General features: G+C 37.2%; 1 protein-coding gene across 3 annotated transcripts in view; it reads right to left on the bottom strand.

Moving 5' to 3' along the window:
* CEP128 (centrosomal protein 128) overlaps positions 1-21,464 on the bottom strand; it is a 504,131-nt gene that overhangs the window by 589 nt on the left and 482,078 nt on the right. For all 3 annotated transcript variants that reach the window (XM_023185111.1, XM_023185121.1, XM_026455590.1), the window contains one exon: positions 7,047-7,155. In XM_023185111.1, coding sequence (XP_023040879.1) covers positions 7,047-7,155 — 109 coding nt within the window. The remainder of the gene's footprint in view (positions 1-7,046; positions 7,156-21,464) is intronic.

The raw sequence follows: 21,464 nt of genomic DNA, 5'->3' as shown, positions 1-21,464 counted from the left end.
CACACTCGCACAGAATTTTAGAGGCAGAAATCTTAAGGGTTCCTTTTTATGGAATCCTCTTTGTTACAACTTCTAGTCTACTGAAAGTAGACCTGGAGTCTAAGTGTACTATTCTTTTACTATCTCCTGCCCCTCGTCTGAGCTATAGATGCCTATATCCAACTGTCTGTGTGAAATCTCTCCCGTTCTGTACTCTCTGATGCCTGCTCATTCCTTACTCTTCTCCAACTTGAAAAATGATACGCCCATCTGCCCAGTTTCTCAAACCGTGGTTCCTCTCTTCCTTTGTCCTGTCTGACCCATCCATTCAGTTTAAGAGTGAGCTCTAATGACTCTCCCTACCAATTTCACCTGAGTCCTGATTCACACCATCCCCATTACTCTCATCACAGACCCCAAGTCACTATTTTCTCTTTCTGTTTACTTCTTGCTCCCTTACGATCCTTTCTCCACACCACAACCACAGTCACCTTTCTGAAAAGTCAATCAAATTATGTCATTCTTCTGCATGACTCCCTCAGCCTGCCCTTAATGGTCGCCCAGTGAACTCAGAATAAAATCCACACATCTGACTGTGGCTGCACCCTCTCCCTCACTCGCTCAATAGCCCGTATCTCTAGGAGACCATGTCCCCTTCTTCTCCGGAGCTTTTGTTCTTTTTGCCCCCACTATCAGGAAGACGCTTCCCATCCAATTTCAACTCAGCTGCTGCTTCTTGCCATTTGGGTTTCAGCTGTAACCTCCTCGGGAAGGCAGATCCTGATCATCAATCTAAAGGAGTGCTCCTGTTCCAGGTACCTTCTGTCATTTCACCTTGATAGCACCAATCATCATTTTAAATTATTTGTTTACTTGCTCGCTACCTGTTTCTCCATGAGATGACCTTGCCTGTCCTGTTCACTACTGTATCCTCCAGAAATGAACACTGGACATAGTGCACAGCCTTCTAGTAAATACTGGTTGAACAAGTGAATATAATTGAGGGATTTTAAAATGACAGCCAACTGGGGATTTTCTAGCTGGTTTCTGGAGTGCCTCTAGAGAGTACCTTGTCAACTTGCAAAAATCAGAATTCAATTATTTAAAAATATCCGGCATTTAACCGATCAGTAAAAAATACCTGAACCACAGTCACATAAAATAAACCTGTAAAATGAGAGAGACAGAGAGACTGCACTTTCAGAGAATTAAATCCTTTAATGGACAAGAAACAATTTTATTGCCTTTATCAGTGTCCTAGTGTTTTCATTGCCATCAATCTTTGGCATTTTATTCTACAAGGCTGAGGACAGGCTACATATGAAGTATCTTCACAGTTAACCAGGTGGACCTTGAAGTATAACACAGAAGCGAAAATAGTGTGCTATTCTTGCTGTGGATAAATTATTTTTCACCCCAGGGACTTAAATTACCATTAAGCACCCCAAAACACAAAGTGAGAATACTAACTTTTCTTTTTATAGTAATGTATACTGAGGTAAGAAAGTGAAATAGTATTTTTAAGCATCTTTCATTACTTTTCTTTTCTAAGAATATCAAATTTAAATAATATGTAAGATTCACTTCCAACTCCTATACTAATCCTTAGATAACATATTTTCCCCATGAAGAATAACAATTCTTTTCTTTTTGGTTTATTTATTTTAACAAATATTATGTTTTGGAATAGTTTTAGATTTACAGGAAATTTACAATATGCATTTATTTTTAAAATCTGGTTTGGAGACACCAACTCCACAAAGATTAAGCATTTCTGTCTTAAAAAACTAGAGATTTCTAGAAGTCCTCAGATTACTCTGGACCTCAGTGAAATCTGGTCTGGTCCCAGTCCTGGGATGTGATAGCTCTGTCCTGGAGTTGTGTTTCTTTAGTCTAAAAGGAGCTATACATAGTGACTAGTGGTCAGTTGCCACTTTTGAAAAGCAAAAATGACAGTTTCAAAAGCTGACATTATGTGTCTCTCTTACTAAGTCCCCACTGTCTACAGGCTGAAGGTAATGGAATCCAAGGCTTCTAAAAGAGTGTCCTGACTCATGGCCATAACTTCCAGCAAGCCAGAATAAATTTGGTAGTGATCATGGCTTTAAAGAATGGATTTCTGTGTTCCTATTTCCAATAGCAATATAAACTTACAATTTATACATTTCTTCCCTTCTTCCTGGCAGAAGGAATCTACCTTTTCTTGAATTGACCTGAACTACACAAAGCTGACATAAATTACTTCTTAAAACAAACTTTCATTAATGCTGGATCGCTTCAGAGACCACAAATTATGCAGTATTTTCCCATTTCCTTTGTTTTTTCCATGGTCAGTGATTCTATGCTTTAGTTTGGTCACAGTTTGACAGGGCATCTAAGTTGGCAGAATGAATGCCTTAGCATCTACAGCTTAAACGAAAGGGCCTCACTCGGTACAAATTCCGACTAGAGTAAGGAGCTGACTGTTCTGTGAGCCTAGAAACTCATGTCTGCCTAAGGACCTATGACTGTCCACTCCCTAAGTCTCTATACAGATCTCAACTGCTCCAAACTCCAAACCCCAGCTTTCATGTTCCACCTGAAACTTAACAAAAAAATTAGACATTTCCTAGTCAGACATAAAAGCTGGGGTTTTCTTAGTAACACTTGTCTTTGTAAGAATCATTTTTAGCCAAAGTGTATATACACATATCAAATAATACCAAAGGGTTACATAGAAAAACAGGAGTTTCTTGTTCCACCTCTCTGAATTCCACAATCCCACTCCCGAGAGTCAGCTATGATGATCACCTCTTCTAGTTTTATTTTCTGTATTTATTTCATTTTTGTAAAACATGGGGAAGCCTCTATTGCTATTTTCTGATTTATATTTTTAGACATTATCCACACTTACCCCCTTCTCCTCACCCCATACTCCCAATATAGTTACATATGAGCTTTTAGTTATGTGACTGTTTACATTATTATGACTAAATATGGCTCATGAAAACATAGTAAGTATACTACGAAAACATTTCTCTTCTTGTTCATTTATTTCTCCTGGGTTTGTTAATTGACTCTTGTTTCATTTTTTATTTGCTCTTTCTCTGTGACCATCGTGCTTCTAAGTGCTCAGTTAGATCTGCCATATGTCCACTAGTAGTCTTTTTTCTTAAGTGTTCAATTGTATCAGATAATGTATCAGTTTTTAGTTTCCTGCAAATTTTCTGGATAGAATCTTTCCTTTCTTCCTTCACTATGGCAGAACTGAAAAATATGAGTGTCCAGATTAAAAGTAGCTAGAAGAATAAATAAAACAAGACCCACCCTGAGGCACATCATCACAAATTCACTGGGGAGAAAGAAAAGATCCTAAAAGTTCCTGGAGAGAGGAGTAGAAAGGATGTGGTAGGGTAGGAATGGGGTGTAGAAGATGACTTCGAAGGAGTGACAGTCTCTATCTATGAATGAAGGACTTTTCAACAACATTGAATTTTGGAGGATAATTGTTCAATGACTTCAGAAAGAAAATCATTTTCAACTAGAATTTTATAGCCAGCTAAAATTTCAGTCAAGTGTTAATGGAAGAAATCTATTTTTAGAAATACAAAGACTAGAAATATTTACCTCCTTTTCTTTCTTTCTTTTTTCCGATGGAGTCTCACTCTGTTACGCAGGCGGGAGTGCAGTGGCATGATCTTGGCTCACTGCAACCTCTGCCACCCGGGTTCATGCTATTCTCCTGCCTCAGCCTCCTGGGTAGCTGGGTCTATAGGCGCCCATCACCACGCCTGGCTTATTTTTTGTATTTTCAGTAGAGATGGGGTTTCACCATGTTAGCCAGGATGGTATCGATCTCCTGACCTCATGATCCGCCCGCCTCGGCCTCCCACCTCCTTTTCTTTTATGTGCTCTAGAGGTAGGAGGTGGGACTAGACTCCAAAGGCAGGGCTTGGATACCTGCCCAAATTGAGGACTAGGTAAAACGGGTCTCAAGCAGAAGCACCTCTCCATAAGACACGCCCACAAGTGCGCCTTTATCATTGCCACGTTTATCATTTTATCATTGCCACGGCAACACCCGGAAATTACTGCCCATTTTCCTGGCAACCACCCAACAACCTGAAAGTTACCACCTGCATCCTAGAAATTTTTGCATAAGCTGCCCTTCAGTTTGCATATAATTAAAAGTGAGTATAACTATGAGTACAGAACTGCTTCGGGGCTGCTGCTCGGAGCACACTGTCTATGGGGTAGACTTGTTCTGCAAGCAGCAGGACCTCTGCTGCTGCTGTACACTGACGCTTCAATAAAAACTGCTGCTAACACCACCGCCTTACACTTGAATTCTTCCCTGGGTGAAGCCAAGAACCTGCCTGGACTAAGCCTCAATTTTGGGGCTTGCTTGTCCTGCATCACTCTTACAAAAGAAAGGAGTGAAACAAGAAAGAGGAAGGTGCCAGGATCCGGGCACATGGGCATCTATATAGGAAAAGAGTGAAGGAAAATCTCAGCATGGCCGCTGTCAGTGGGTGTTTGTTGGGGGCCTGGCCACTCCTGGCCTCTTGTTCTGTTTTCTCTGTTCTCTCAAGGCTCACATTAATCATCTATTGTCCCTCCTGAATTGATTTTCTAAAAATTCTATCTTTTCTCTCTATTGTCCCATTCTTTTTCCTTTTCTTCTCCTTTCTTTGTGGTTATTTCACATTGTTTTCCACCTTTCTGGTTTTCTTTTTTCTTTATGGAAATTATATTTTAAAATTCTGACACTGCTTAGTCTGTGTTCCTTTTTCATAGTATTTTGCTCTTGTTAAATTTAGTGGATATAATATTTTCTTTTATCTCTGAAAGGGTATTAATGATATTCTTTAAAACATCCTCTGTTCCCTGTATTACTCATTTGCTGTAAGTTCTGTTTTCCTCTTTGTTGGTCCTGGCATCTCTTCTTTTTCATTTTTCAATTTAAAGGGAGAATAAAGAAAAATTACAGGACAATTTCTATAACTGAGCTGAAATTTTGCTACAGAAAAGAAGTATTCAGGGTAACCCTAATGTTTCTCACTGCTAATGTGCCCCATTATTAAAAACAGAAAACTTAAGGCTTATCAGAAAAGCACATAAGAATAAATATGTTTTCTAGAAATAATTATAATTCAATTACTTGAAAGTAATTAATGACAAGGTAGTTATGATTAAATTTTTAAAAGTATTTTTGAAAATATGGGGATAAGTCTGGGAAGAAAATCATAAAACAAACTTGTACACGAGAAGAATAGTAAAACATAAGGCTATGGATTATTAATCAATTAATTTATTTATTTACTAATTAAACTAATAAAGAGTTTTCCTTTTTAGGCTAAATTTTTCAGTTAGATTTTACAATATAAACTATAATAAATGTTTTCTTTTTCAGTTATGCTCTTGATATTTTTTCCTGTTTAACTTTATTTCCTTTTCAGCCAGTGTATTTCTATAGAAACCTATGGTTGCTTGTGAGAACTATATCTTAATTAAAGAAATGACCACAGTTGGTCATGAAATGCTAGTGTCAAAACCTAAATACAGGTTCTTTCACTGCCTATCATAGTAATAAATACAATTCCAAAAATCTTGGTGTTTTCCCTTTAATGTCTTCTAACCACTTCCCTCTAGGTGCCTTTCTAGGAAGGCTTATGAAGGTCATAATGGCAAAAGTAACAGCAGTATAACAAAGACCTCTGTGTTCACATGATGGTGCTGTTTATCTCCAGGCTCTTGAATGTCTTACTAATTGGGACACTGTGATGTTTCATGGTGCTAAGTCCCTACTTCCTCCTCCATGCTTGTTTATATTAGAAGGACTTGGAGAAAGTTTTCCATTGCTAAATATGAAAGAAAAAGAAAATTGGCCTATGTGTAGATCAAATTCTGAGGTGCCATAACCAACTTGAGGTCCATATTGAAGGGTGGTTCTTAGATTATGTAGATACAAACTCACTTGGGAAAATGATTAGGACAGGAAGAAAAAATGCTCTGCATTTAGAATAAAATAATCATGAAATAATGAAAACCCAAACCATTTATCAGAAACTGATAAATATTTATTCAATGAATCCATGAATATAAACCAGCAAAAATGAGACTTTTGGATTTGACCTACTTCCTAGTGGCTTATTTTGGTATTTTATTTTAGAGCAATATAGCTATTTTAAATGACAGAATTATCAAATTTAATGTACAACCCTACAGGCCCATGGTAAACTGAAGAGTGAAATTACTACCTAAATAAGAATCCATTAAATAACATTTGGATCCCAAAAGTTTAGATAAATGTGGACTTAACAAAAACAACTTATATGTATATTAATTTAATATTAATTGAATATTAGTTGAGTATTTACTATTTGACAACTACTATATAGAGTGCCAAGGAAACAGTGGTGAACAAAACAGGCATTGCTCCTATCCTCAAGATATAAAGAAAAATTGTAGCACACTATGGGTGCTCATAACAGAGACTACACTTCAAACTGTGAACCTTCTTTAAGGAAATTACATATAAGCTGAACCTTGAAGACCACGTATAGGAGGGAACGGAGATGGCAGGGATAGATGGTGGCAGATGGCATTTTGGGCCAATGGACTCATACTTTGTTGATATTGATGACATTTATCAAGATTTACGGAATATTCACAGAGTGAAATCTAGCAGTAATAGTATTCTTACTCTTTGTACAAGATTACATGTTTCTCAACATTTATATTGCAAAGACCTTCAATTTTTTGATAATTTGAATTTTATTATAAAATAACATTCTTTACTCACTCATCCATAGTTACTAGCAATCTCCAAACAAAAAATTTGCCTAATTAAGATTTTTACCTTGGGTGGTTATTTAAGTTATTCTGAGAAGTATAAAGTCTAAAAAGGAGGGATTCTACATATTTTTAGGAAACTGTGTACTATTATGAACATTTTTTGTATGATTCATGAGGATTTTCTCAGACTTAAGAATATCACTATCATTTACTGGCCTTAAACTAATTTTTCCATGTGTTGCATTTTCTTAAATCTAATTTAAAGACGAGTACAGGACTTAATTACTTACAGTTCATGTATGAAAATCTTGGACTAGACAGGAAGCGACTGTGATCCTGCCAAGAGGATGAGTGATCTAACCCATGAGTGTGGGAACCTTCTGGAAAGGTTCTGTCACCCTAAGGAAAAAAAGGCACAGCATTTCAATGATTACACAAGGTAAGGACCAAGACTCATTTAAATGTACTGAAGCTGAAATTAAATCTTAATATACAAGCTATGTTGTACATGCACAAGTTAATATAACTATAATCACTGTAAAAATAAAATATGGGCATGTTAAGGAAAATTTGGAAAAAAGGAGAAATCACTCATTGCTATAGCAGCATGACATATTTCTTTCCAGTCTTTTTTCCCCCATGAATAGAATTTATAAAACTTTGTGTTTAACTTAAACTTATGCTATAAACATTTTTGAAGTCATTATTTATCCTAACATTTAGCTTATGAGTTACTCTTATACTATCTAGTGGATATGCTATGTTTTACTCAGCCATATTTTATTGGCATTTAGGTGGTTTCCAATGTTTTACTCATATACATAACACTGTGAGAAATATCTTTAAACATATAACCTTTTCCATATTTAGGACTATTCCTTATGACAAATTCTCATGAAAAAATACTGGGTCAATAAAAATAATTTGATGTTTTAAAAAACATTTAGGTAGACTGCTTTCTAGATTATATTCATCCTCTCACTCATTTAATAAATATTTAGTAAATGAAAATGAACCCAGAAAAGGTCCTTCTCCTTATGTATTATATGAATGTGTCCTTCTCCACATATCTCAGCTATAACGCTAAATAATTTTACTAATAAAATAAATAGATTTAAAGTAGGTGTTTAATATACTTTCCTTTGATAAACAGTAAAACTGCACTTTCTTCTCATGAATGTTTCCTACTTATTTACCATACTTGTGATTTTTTTCCTTCTTTCACTCATTCATTCATTCACTCACAATAATTTAGTGGGCACCTATGTGGTAGGCTAAGAGAAAGCAAGACATTGGGGTCTAGAGTCAGAAAGCCTTCAGGCTTACAGAAGAGAAAGGCATTAAACAAATGACATAATTAAAAACTATGATAAGTGCTATAAAAACAGGTAATAACAAGAAGAACCAAGTTTAGATTTAGGATTCAGATAAGACCCCCTCTGGGAGGTGATAGTTAAGGCAATGTTTGAAAGTGGAATGTGAATCCACGAAATCAGCCAGGTGAAAATGTATTGGTGGGGCATGAGAAAGCGGAAGGTGAGGAGAAGGATCAGGGAGGGCAGTCAGGGAATGATGTTCCAGACTCAAGTAAGTGCAGAGGTGAGAAAGAGCTTGGTGTATCTGAAGAACTGGAGGAAGGCCCCACAGCTTAGGTACACTGAGCCTGGAGGAAGAGATTACAGTGAGATCCAGGGCCATGCTCAGGATTTGAAACTTCTTTTTCTTTTAAAGTACAATCAGAAGGCAATCAGGACTTTAAAGGAGAAGGATGACAAACTTTGATTTATTTATTTTTTTTCAAAGATTACTTGGGCCTCTGTTTGGAGAATGAATGGAAGCAGCACAGGATTGAAGTATGAATACCAGTTAAGACCATAACTGAGGATAACAGTGGGGTTCTAGGGAGATGAAGGCATCAAGAAATGTTGGCAAAAATTCCCTATCTGTGGGTTAGCTGACCCAGAAAGATTTCTCAAAATATGGTCCCCACATGGAGTAAGGCCTCATGTAACATGACCATCTGATGAATTAGATGTCCTTCTCTATACCAAGTACCAACTTTATATTTTATTTCTGTGTCACATACAATGTACGTAAGTGCAAAAGAAAGGGCAAACATTTAAAAAATATTTTTAAAAGGTCCATATACTTTGAGCCAAAGGCACAAACATAATCCTCAGGTGGTTCAAGATCATTAGCTTTCATGTACCAAAGGGAGATGATATAGTTAGGGTATTTGCCCATGTCCCAATCTCATGTTGAAGTGTACTCCCCAGTGTTGGAGATGGGGCCTGGTGGGAGGTGTTTGGGTCATGGGGGTGGATCCTTCATGGTTGGGGCCGTCCTTGCAATAGTGGGTACTGGGGAGATCTAGTTTTTTAAGTGTGTGGCACCTCCCCTCACCTCTTGCTGCTGCTTTTGCCATGTGAAGTGCCTGTGCCTGCTTCACCTTCTGCCATGAGTAAAAGTTCCCTGAGGCCTCCCCCAAAGCCAAGCAGATGCCGATACCATGCCTGTACAGCCTGCAGAACCGTGAGCCAATTTCTTTGTAAACTACCCAGGCTCAGGTATTTCTTTATAGCAACACAAGATTAGACTAATATAGGAGGTTAGCTAGATTTAAGATGAAGACCCTGACGTTTTTAACCAAGTGATTTTCAATTTTCACTAATTATGGGAATTTCATAAGAAACTCGAAGTCCTTCACTACAGGATCTCTAGAAAGGAAAGGATATACATTATGCCCCAAATGTATTCCAACAACTACTTTAGAATGAGCTGACATTGGGCAACTAGAGACAGGTAAACTAGCTACTGTAGTTCAGATGTGACATACTATAGGTGTGGCTGGAATTGGAAGATGTATAAATGGAGAAGAGGGTTATGATCTCAACCAATGCTAGAAATCTCCACTGAATCATGGTTTTGATATAAATTATGGTTTTGAAAGAGAAAAGCATAATAAATGGTTTCCCACTAAAAGATGCTTTGATGATTAGAGGTCAATAAGGAAAAGCAAACACACATTTTACTCACTGATGCCACAACTGAGAAAGACAGTGAGAGGAAAAGAGTAGAGACACAGGTTTGAGTATCTTATTGAAACAGATGATGTCATGGTGGCCTCAAAATATGCCTACCAGAGGAAGGATGAATGAAACAAAGATATTTAAATACCATTCATTCTTCCTAAAAGGCATGGCTTTAAATTTCTAAAACAAAGTCAACTGGCATCAAAGCATTGGTTATATATTTTCTATTTAGAGAAAAATAATAATTTATTATTCTTTTTTGCTGTTTTTTGTTTTTTTGAGACAGAGTCTTGCTCTGTTGCCCAGGTTGGAGTGCAGTGGCACAATCTTGGCTCACTGCAACCTCTGCCTCCCAGGTTCAAGTGATCTTCCTGCCTCAGCGCTCCCAGTAGCTGGGATTACAGGCATGTACCACCATGCCTAGCTAATTTTTGTATTTTGTATTTTTAGTTGGTCAGGATGGTCTCGAACTCCTGACCTCACGTGATCCACCTGCCTTGGCCTCCCAAAGTGCTGGGATTACAGGCGTGAGCCACAGTGCCTGGCCTAATTTAAATTTTTAATGATAAAGCCAGCTACCTGGCATATGACAGTCAAAATATGGCACTGACATATTTCATTCTAGCAAATTTAAAAAATATGGGGAAAATTCTGGAGAAAAATTATTCAACAAATATTTTAAAATAAAAACTTATTAGCATAATTTAAGGATACATTTTCCCAGGTCTTACTTATAAATATCTGTTTATATGGAGATCACCTTCGTTGACAATTTTGTTTCCTATTTTTTCATAGGAATTTTCTCTATCATGATCATCGTTACCATTATTAGGGTTATTTAGTATCTTAGTTTACTAATCTCATATTGTTCAAAATTTACAATTGATTTCAGTATTCTCTGTTATAAATAATCATTTGATAAACATCTTGGTATAAAAACTTTTGTCCATATTTTTATGTATTTAATATAAATTCCTAGAATTGAAATTACTGAATGATACATTTTAAGGCTTTAAAAAATGCCAATTTCATTTTAGTTGAAAAATTTATTGGTAGAGTTATTCATAACATTTACTAAACATACGTTGTTAAAAATTATTTAAAACCTTTTTATAGGTACAAAATAGGTGCGTATATTTATGGAGTACATGAGGTATTTTGATACAGGCATACAGAGTGCAATAATCCTGTATTAGTCTGATTTCACACTGTGATAAAGAACTACCGGAGACTGGGTAGTTTATGAAGAAAAAAGGTTTAACTGATTCACAGTTCCAGATGGCTGGGGAGGTCTCAGAAAACTTACCATCATGGCAGAAGGAGAAGGGGAAGTAAAGACCTACTTCACATGGCACCAGGAGAGAGCGAGCATGGGAAACTGCCACTTTGAAAACCACCAGATCTCGTGAGAACTCCCTCATTATCACAAGAACAGCATGGAGAAAACCACCCCCACGATCCAGTGATCTCCCATTTGGTCCCTGTATACCTAGAAGTGGGATACCTAGCTGGATCATCTAATAGTTCTACTTTTCGCTTTTCAAAACTCCTCCATACTGTTCTCCACAGTGGCTGTACTAATTTACATTCCAACCAATAGTGTATGGGGGTTCCCCTTTCTCCACATCCTTGCCAGCATTTGTTATGGCCTGTCTTTTGGGTAAAAGCCACTTTAACTGAGGTGAGATGATATCTTAGAATTGTGATTTACATTTCTCAATGATCTTGAGCCCATTTCCTACACCTGTTTGCCATTTTATATCTTCTTTTGAGAAATGACTATCCAGATCTTTTGCCTGTTTTTAAATCAAATTATTAGGTTTTTTCCTCTATGGAGTTGAGTTCCTTATGTATTATGGTTATTAATCCCTTATTAGATGAATACTTTGCAAAAATGTTCTCCTATTCTGGGGTTGTCTTTTCATGAGGCTGATTGTTTTGTTTAATGTGCAGAATCTTTTTAACTTTATGTGATCCCAGCTCTCCAGCTTTGGTTATCTGCACTTCTGGTGTATTCCTCAAAGTCTTTGCACAATCCAACATCCTGGTGAGTTTCTTTTTTCTTATAGTAGCTTCATAATTTGAGGTCATCTGTGTCTTTAATCCATTTTGATCTGAATTTTGTATATGATAAGAGATATACATTCTAGTTTCATTTTTCTGCATATGAATATCCAATTTTTACAGTAATATTTATCAAAGAGACTGTCTTTTCCCACAATGTATGTTCTTGGAAACTGTCAAAAATAAGTTCACTGTAAATGTATGGATTTGTTTCTGGGCTATTCTGTTCCATTGGTCTATGTGTCTGTTTTTATGCCAGCAACATGCTGTTTTGGTTACTATAGCTCTGTAGTGTAATTTGAAGTCAAGTAATGTGATTCCTCCAGCTTAGTTCTTTTTGCTCAGGATGGCTTTGGCTATTCTGGGTCTTGTGGCTCTATATAAATTTTTGGATAGTTTTTTCTATTTCCATGAAGAATGTCATTGTTCTTTTCACAGGGATTGCACTGAATTTGTAGATTGCTTTGGGTAGTATGGACATTTTAACAGTATTTTTACAATCCATGACTATAAAATATCTTTCCATTTTTTTTTGTGTGTGTCCTCTTCAATTTCTTATATCAGTGTTTTATTGTTTTCATTGTGGAGATCCTTCACTTCTTCGGTTATATCTAATCCTAGGTATCTTATTTGTGGGTATTGTAAATAGGATTACTTTTTTGATTTCTTTTTCACATTGTCCACTGTTTGTATATAAAAACACTACTAATTTTTGTATATAGATTTTGTATCCTTCAAATTTACTGAATTAGTTTAACAGTTCTAATAGCTTCTCAGTACAGTCTAGATTTTTTTCAAGTAGAAGATCATATCATCGGCAAACAAGAATAATTGACTTCTTCCTTTCCAATTTGGATGCCCCTTATTTCTTTCTCTTCTCTGATTGCTCTTAACTAGGACTTCCAAGGCTATGTTTAACAGCTAGGGAAAGTGGGCATCCTTGTCTTCTTACAGATCTTAGAGGAAGGGTGTTCAGTTGTTTCTTGCTCAGTATAATACTAGCTGTGGGCCTGTCATATATGACTTTTATTGTGTAGAGATATGTTCCTTTTAAAATCCCTCTAAAACCTGAGTTTTTTGAGGCATTTCAATATGAAGGATGTTTAATTTTATCAAATGCTTTTTCAGTATCAGTTGAAATGATCATATGAATTTTGTCCTTCATTCTGTTGGTATGATGTATGACACTGGTGGATTTGTGTATGTTAAACCATCTTTGCATCCCTGGTCTATTATGAATAATCTTTTTAAATAGATTATTGAATTTGGTTTGCTGGAATTCTGTTGGAGATTTTTTTCATCAATGTTCATCAGAGACATTGGCCTGTGGTTTTTTTTTTTTTTTTTTTCTTCTTTTTTTTTTTTAATGTGTCTTCTTCTGGTTTTAGTATCAGGGTAATACTGGCTTCATAGAATGAGTTTGGAAGTATTCCCTCCTCCTCTATTCTTTGAAATAGGTTGAGTAAGATTGGTATTAGTTCTTTAAGTGTTTGATAGAATTCAGCAGTGAAGCCATCAGGTCCCAGGTTTTTCTTTGCTGGCAGCCTTTTTACTATGGCTTCAATCTCATTACTTGTTATTGGTCTATTCAGATTTTGGATGTTTTCAGGAAGTTCAATCTTAGTAGGTTGTATGTGTCTAGAATTTATCCATTTTATCTAAGCTTTCCTATTTATTGGCATATCTCTAATGACCCTCTCTGCAGTATCAGGTGTAATGCCTCCATTTTCATCTCAGATTTTATTTATTTGGGTCTTTTCTCTCTTTTTCTTATTGGGGCTAAAGGTTTGTCAATTTTATCTTTTCAAAAAAACAACTTTTTGTTTAGTTGATATTTTGTATTTTTTTCATTTCCCTTTCATTTGTATCTACTCTGATCTTTGTTATTTCTATTCTTCTACTAATTTTGAATTTAGTTTTCTCTTGCTTTCTAGTTCTTTAAGATGCATCACTCAGTTTTTTATTTGAAGTTCTTCTGCTTTTTTGATGTAGGCATTTATTGCTCTAAACTTTCTTCTTAGTACTGCTTTTGCTGTACCCCATAGGTTTTGATATGTTATGCTTCCATTTTCATTTGTTTCAAGTAATTTTTAAATTTCTCTTAGTTTCTTTATTGACGCACTGGTCATTCAAGAGTATACTGTTTAATTTCCATGTGTTTGTATAGTTTCCAAATTGATTTCTAGTTTTATTTCCTTGTGGTCAGATACGATACTTGGTTTTTCAATTTTTTTGAATTTTTAAAGAACTGTTTTGTGACCAAACATATGGTCTATCCCTGTCAACGATGCATGTGCTGAGGAGAAGATTGTCTTCTGCAACCACTGGATGAAATGTTCTGTACATATCTATTAGGTTCATCTGGTCTATACTACAGATTAAGTATTACACTTCTTTGTTGATTTGCTGTCTGGACAATCTGTCCAATGCTAAAAGTGGGTGTTGAAGTCTTCAGCTATTATTGTATTGGTATCTATCTATCTCTTTAGCTCCAATAATATTGGCTTTATATATCTGGGAACTCCAGTGTTGGGTGCATATATATTTACAATTGTTATATCCTCTTGCTGAATGCACCTCTTTATCATTACACGATAACCTTGTCTCTTTTTATAGATTTTTGCTTTGAGATCTATTTTTTCTGTTGTAAGTATAGCTACTCCTGCTGTTTTGGGTTTCTGTTTGCACGAAATATCATTTTCCATCCGTTTATTTTTAGTCTACATATGTCTTTATAGGTGAAGTGTGTTTCTTGTAGGCAACAGACCATTGGGTCTTGTTTCCTTTTTCAATCCATTCAGTCATTCTATGTCTTCTGATTGGAGAATTTAGTCTATTTACAATCACTGTTACTACTGATAAGCAAGAACTTACTCCTGTCATTTTGTTATTCATTTTATGTTTGTTTTCTGGTTGTCTTCTTCCTGTCTTCCTTTTTGTGAAAGCAATTTCTTCTGGTAGTATGTTTTAATTTCTTGCTTTTTATTTTTTGTGTATCTGTTGTAGGTTTTTTGATTTAAGGTTATCATGAGGTTTGCAAATAACATAACATGTTATTTTTTAACTAATGGTAACACTTCAAGAACAAGCAAACTAACAAACAAGCAAAGAGAAAACTAATAAAAACATTTTAACTTCACCCCTCCTAGTTTTAAATTTCTTTGTCTCTATTTTTATCTTATGCCATTTATGCCCTGAAAAGTTGTATTTATTATTAGTTTTGACTGACTTATCTTTTAGTCTTTCTACTGAAGACATGAGTACTTTATACACTGTAATTACAGTGTTATAATATTCAGATTTTTCTGTGTACTTACCATTACCAGTGAGTTTTGTACCTTCAAATGATATAGTATTGCTTGTCAACATCCTTTAATGTCAGATTGAAGGACTCCCATTAGCTTTTGTTATAGGACTGGTCTAGTGTTGATAAATACCCTCAGTTTTTGTTTTTCTGGGAAAGTCTTCACTTCCCCTTCACATTTGAAGGATATTTTTCCTGGATATACTATTCTAGCATAAAAGTTGTATTTCTTCAGCAATTTAAATATGTCATGCCTATCTCTCCTGGCCTGTAAGATTTACACTGAAAAGTCTGCTGACAGATGGATGGGAGCTCCTTTGTATATTATTTGTTTCTTTAATCTTGTTGCTTTTAATTTTTTTCCTAATACTTGACCCTTGGGAGTTATACGTTTTGAGGTAGTCTTATTTGGGTTAAATTTACTTGGTGTTCTATAACCTTCTTGTACTTAAATATTTATATCTTTCTGTAGTTTTGGAAAGTTCTCTGTTGTTATTTCATTGAAAGGCTTTCTACTCCAATCTCTCTCTCTAGCTCCTCTTTAAGGCCAATAACTCTTGTATCTGTCCTTTTGAGGTGAAAACTAAGCTCTATTTTTTAATCTTGCCCAAATTCCTGTCTAAGGGGTCTGGGGAGTTGTGCCCTACAAACTATAAATTCTCATCAGATGGGTCTTATTTAATTCTATGTATCGTGACTTACTTTCCAGTCTGACTCTGGCATAGCATTACAATACCAGGAAGAAAATCAAAATATTTTACCCCAAACCATGTTTTTCTGCCATATCTTGAAATGGCCCTGCAAAGCCATCCTTTGTGTGGGAAAAACTGCATTTGTAAAGAATCTCTATTAACATAGCTAGATCTTTTTCTTCAGGCCCTCCCAATCCTGAAGAGATTAACTAAAAGTCTAGCACCTTTTAATGATCTGAATAGGAAATATTTGTCATCTACTGTCTCTAAGGGCAGCCACTATAAGACTTCAAAAAGACCTTGGTCTCCACAATCTTTTATCTTAACCTGAATATTTCCTTTCTATTGATCCCAGGTCTTTAGACAACCTCAACTAATTGTCAACCAGAAAATGTTTAAATTTACCTATAGCCTGGAAGCCCCTGCTTTGAGTTGTCCCATCTTTCTGAACCAAACCAATGTATTTCTCAAATGTATTTGATTGATGTCTCATGCCTCCCTAATATATATAAAACCAAGCTGTACCCCAACCACCTTGGGCACATATTCTCAGGACCCTCCTAAGGGCTGTGTCATGGGCTAAGGTCACTCATATTTGGTTCAGAATAAATCTCTTCAAATATTTTACAAAGTTTGACTCTTTTCATCAACAGAGGCTATTTTCTAGATCTTATTGGTATGCTTCATTATTTTTTATTTTTTTGTCTCCTCTGACTGTATATTTTCAAATAGCCTGTCTTTAAGCTCATTAATTATTTCTTCTGCTTAAGCAATTCTGCTTTTGAGTGACTCTTGCATTCTTCAGTATGTCAATTAAATTTTTTAGCTCCAGAATTTCTGCTTGATTTTTAAATATTATTTCAATCTCTTTGTTAAGTTTATCTAAAAGGATTCTAAATTCCGTCTCTGTGTTATCTTGAATTTTGTGGTGCTATTTAAACAGCTATTTTGAATTCTCTTAAAGGTCACATATTTCTGTCACTCCAGGATTGGTCCCTGGTGTGTTTAGTTTGTTTGGTGAGGGCATGTTTTCATGGATGGTTCTGATGCTGGGGGATACTTGTCAGTGTCTGAGTCCTGAAGAGTTAGGTATTTATTGTAGTCTTGGCAGTCTGGGCTTGTTTGGATCCATCCTTCCTGAGAAGGGTTTCCAGGTATTCAAAGGGAATTGAGTGTTGTGATCTAAGTCTTTGGTCACTGCAGCTTTGTCTGCATTAAATGGCACCTGAAGCCCAGTATCACTGTGATTCTTGCAGACTTATAGAGGTACTGCCTGGTGGTCTTGAATAAGATCCATGAGAATTCCCTGGGTTACCAGGCAGAGTCTCTTGTTCTCTTCCCCTAATTTTTGCCAAATCAATGAACTCACTCTCTCTCCATGATAAGCTGCCTGGAGATGGGGAAGAGGTGACAGAAACATCCCTGTGGCCATCACCACTAGGACTCTGCTGGGTCCATGTGACTAACTCCTGGCTATTGGTCATGTTCACTCAAGGCCTGTAGCTTCTCCAGTTAGCAGGTGGTGAATCCAGCCATGCTTGTGGCCTTTCCTTCAGAGCAGTGAGCTCTGCCCCAGCCCAGGGCAGATCCAGAAATGCCATCCAGGAGCCAGGATCCAGAGTTGGAAACTTTAGGGATCTACTTGCTGCTCTATTCTACTGAGGCTGAGCTGACACACAAGCCAGAAGACAAAGTCCTTCCTACTTTTCACTCTTCTTTCCTCATGAAGAAAGAGTCTCTCTCTGTGGCCACCACAGCCCCAGGCCCATGATGAGTACTGCCTAACTACTACCGATGTTCACTCAACAAACTCTCAACCAGATAATGTTGAGGGCTCTTCATTCAGCTTGTAGTGAATGCTGCCAGGCCTGGGTCTCTCCCTTCAGGGTAACAGGCTCCTAACTGGTCTAGGGCTATTTCAGAAATGTTGTCCAGAAGCCAAGACCTGGAATCAGCATCTCCACTGTGCCTGAGCTGTTGCCCAAGCTGCAAGACAAAGTCCCCTTTACTCTTCTCTTTCCTTTTCTCAAGCAAGAAGTCTTGCCCTGTGACAACTACAGCTGAGAATGTGCTGGGTCACACCTGAAGCTAGCACAGGCCTGGGTCTTACCTAAGGCCTGTGGCGAGTACTGCCTAGGTACCACTTAGGTTTTTTTTTTTTTTTTTTTTTTTGAGATGGAGTTTCACTTTTGTTGCCCAAGCTGGAGGGCAATGGTGCGATGGCAGCTCACTGCAACCTCCACCTCCCGGGTTCAAGCAATTCTCCTGCCTCAGCCTCCTGACCAGCTGGGATTACAGGTGCATACCACCACATCCAGTTAATTTTTTTGTATTTTTAGTAGAAACAGGGTTTCACCATGTTAGCCAGGCTGGTCTTGAATTCCTGACCTCAGGTGATCCGCCCACCTCAGCCTCCCAAAGTGCTGGGATTACAGGTGTGCAAGACCTACAGGCTCTTTAGTCAGCAGGTGATAAATCTTGTCATGACTGGGTTCTTTCTTCAACAAAGCAGGTTCCCTTCTGACCCAGGATGTGTCTAGAAATGTTATCTGGGAGCTAGGTCATGGAATGAGGGCTTCGGGACTCTGCCTGGTACTCTATTCTACTATGGCTAAGCTGATATCCAAGTTGCAAAACAAAGTCCTCTTTATTCTCCTCCTTTCCCCAACTAAATCTGAAGGAATGAGTGTCTCCTGGAGCTTTGAGCTGTATTGCCTTAGTTGGGGGAGAGGTGATGCTAGCACTCCCTTGATAGCCCTGGCTATTGTCTTATTGGGTCACGCCAATGGCTCCAAGCCCAGCACGGTACCAGGCTTGTCCTTGTGGCTAAACTGCCTTTCAAGTTTATTTAGGATCCCAGAGAACTTTAGTCCATAGTGATGGGCCTAGCTAGAACTCAGATTCCAACTATCAGGATGGATGATTCCCTTCTGGCTAGTGCTCGTCTAAATGCTCCCTCCATGGGCATGACTAAATTCTGACTTGTGTTGCTTTCCACTGTGACAGGGTAGCACTGAGTTCCCATGCAAAGTTCCACAATCACTGTTCTCTCCCTCCCCAAAACACACAGATTCTCTCTCCCACCACATAGCTGCTGCCAGAGGATGGGGGAGGAGTGGGGAAATGTAGGCAATTCAAGATAGTCTTTCCTACCCTCTTCAGTGCCTTTTGTTCTCTGACTTGGGGTTCTTGGCCTCATGGATTCCAAGGAATGTAATCTTGAGCTATGCGGTGAGTGTTATAGCTCTATTAGAAGCCGTGGGTCACAGAAGAGAACCGTGGAACCCAGCAACTAGCGTTCAGCTTGATTAAGATGAACCGGGACACTTAGCCATGCAGGAACAATAGTAAGACTTTAGCCTGATTGGGAGTGGCAATGGGCATCTCGCTGGATCAGGAGCGCAGTGGACACCCTGCCAGATCCAGAGGGGTGGAAGTCAGTGGCGGGTCTGCAGCAAATAGCAGTGGTGGACGGCGAGCGAAAGCTCAGCTCCAGCCTTAACAAACACAGACCAGAAGAACATGCAGTTGCAACATTTAATAGAGTGAAAACAGAACTCCCATACAATGGGAGGGGACCCAAAGGGGGTTGCCATTGCCAGCTCCAATGCCTGGGTTTATATCCTGAGCATTGTCCCTCCCCCACGCTCTCAGGTGATAGATGATTGGCTATTTCTTTACCTCCTGTTTTAGCCTAATTAGCATTTTAGTGAGCTCTTTTTACTACCTGATTGGTCAGATGTGAGCTAAGTTGCAAGCCCCGTATTTAAAGGTGGATGCGGTCACCTTCCCAATTAGGCTTAGGGATTCTTAGTCGCCCTAGGAAATCCACGTAGCCCTGTCTCTCATTATGACTTAGAATATAGTCTACCTTGGGAAATATTCAATGTATACATGAAAAATATGTGTAATTAGCTGTTTTGGGGGAAGTATTCTATAAATGTCAATTAAATTTACTTGGTTAATAGTATTGTTCAAGTCTTCTATATCTTTACTGACTTTCTGCCTACTGTTTTATGAATTGCTGAAAAAGGAATGTTGAAATCTCCAACTATAATTATGGATTTGACTATTTTTCCTTACAATTCTATCAGTTTTTTCTTCATATATTTTGACACTGTTAATAGGTGAACACACATTTATGACTGTTTACAATTCCCTTTACAATTGTTGACTTATTCATGATTCAATCACTCACATTTATTTCTTTCACTTTTGGAAAATGAGGAGGTTTAACTCTATTATATCTTTAAGTTCTAATATAAGTCTTCAAAATATTGTCAGCATTTCTTATATTACCTTGAAACAAAACTAGCCAAGTTAACCCTAAAAGACTACCCTAAAATAAAAATATTTCAAAATGCTTTGAACAATCAACATAACAGAATATGAAATCATCTCCTCTAATTCTATACTGATAATTAACTTGTAGAACTTCTATAAAAGTAAATTTTATAAGGTGACCATAAAATGAATGTTTCCAATTCCTAGCTATCTTTGCACCAAAAGCTTAAGTATTAAAAAGGAAATATTTGTTAAAAAGGAACATTCTTTGCAATTCTAATGATCTCAGCTTTTGCTTCTTACCAATTCTTATATACTTAGCACAAGGACCTATTTTCATTGCTGTCCTAAGTCTCAACAAGCTAGTTAGCCAGAAATCTCTGCAAAAGTTCCACTGGGTGAAGGGACTTGCATTTTCTAATATTTTTCCTGGGTTTCTTCCATTTCTCTTTCATAACCCACATTGTAATTGGTTTTTAAAAAGCTGTTCCAACCTGACTAAATGTCTTTGCTAAACTGATCTCTAATGATGAATATTTAATGATACCCACCAAGTATTTCTCTCTCTGGAATATTATAAGTTCAAAGTATATGAGACAAATGATACTTTTAATTTTTTAAAATTTTAATTTGTCCAGCCCTTCCCCTGGAGAGAAGGAACAAACACATATGTATTTCACATTCCCTGGCAAAAATATTTTCCTGAATTTGTCTCTAGCCTAATAATGCACTGTCCCTCCATTTCTGCCCTACTCTGAATTCCCAGTTCTCTATCAGTGCTCAAGAAAATTTAATCTCTTCCTCAGTAAACTACTTTATTCCTATCTGAAAGTTTAATCTGGGCAGATGTTTTACTTAAAGTCTGCCCTCCATATCTCCATCTGTGTGGCTGCTATTTTACATTTTAACCTCCAAGAGGGTGAGGCTATGATTGTCTCCATCTACCCATCTTTCCATCTACTCATTTTTCCATCTACCCATCCAAATACTCCACAATTTAGCGCTGTGCCATCTACACTAAAGAACTCAATAAATGGTCATATGATGATCATTTCTTGACCAAAGTGCAGAAATTAAAGTTTGCTGTGGTGGAGCTGGGAAACAGGAGATTACTTCTCTCACATTCTCAGTGTCTTGATGTAAAAAAATTATGGGGCTGCATCAGATCATCTCTGAGTCCTCTCAGCATTAACACTGTATGATTCTAATCTATCCAGACAGAAACAGTGAACAACCAGTACTTCTAACTATGCAAACTATGCAAATTTACCATTGGGCATCCAAATTGATACAATAATAGATACAATAATATTAAAAACCCAAAGCAAGCCA

This window comes from Piliocolobus tephrosceles, chromosome 6, assembly GCF_002776525.5.
Source record: "Piliocolobus tephrosceles isolate RC106 chromosome 6, ASM277652v3, whole genome shotgun sequence".
Lineage (NCBI taxonomy): Eukaryota > Metazoa > Chordata > Mammalia > Primates > Cercopithecidae > Piliocolobus > Piliocolobus tephrosceles.
This window is presented reverse-complemented; position numbering and strand designations above follow the sequence as displayed.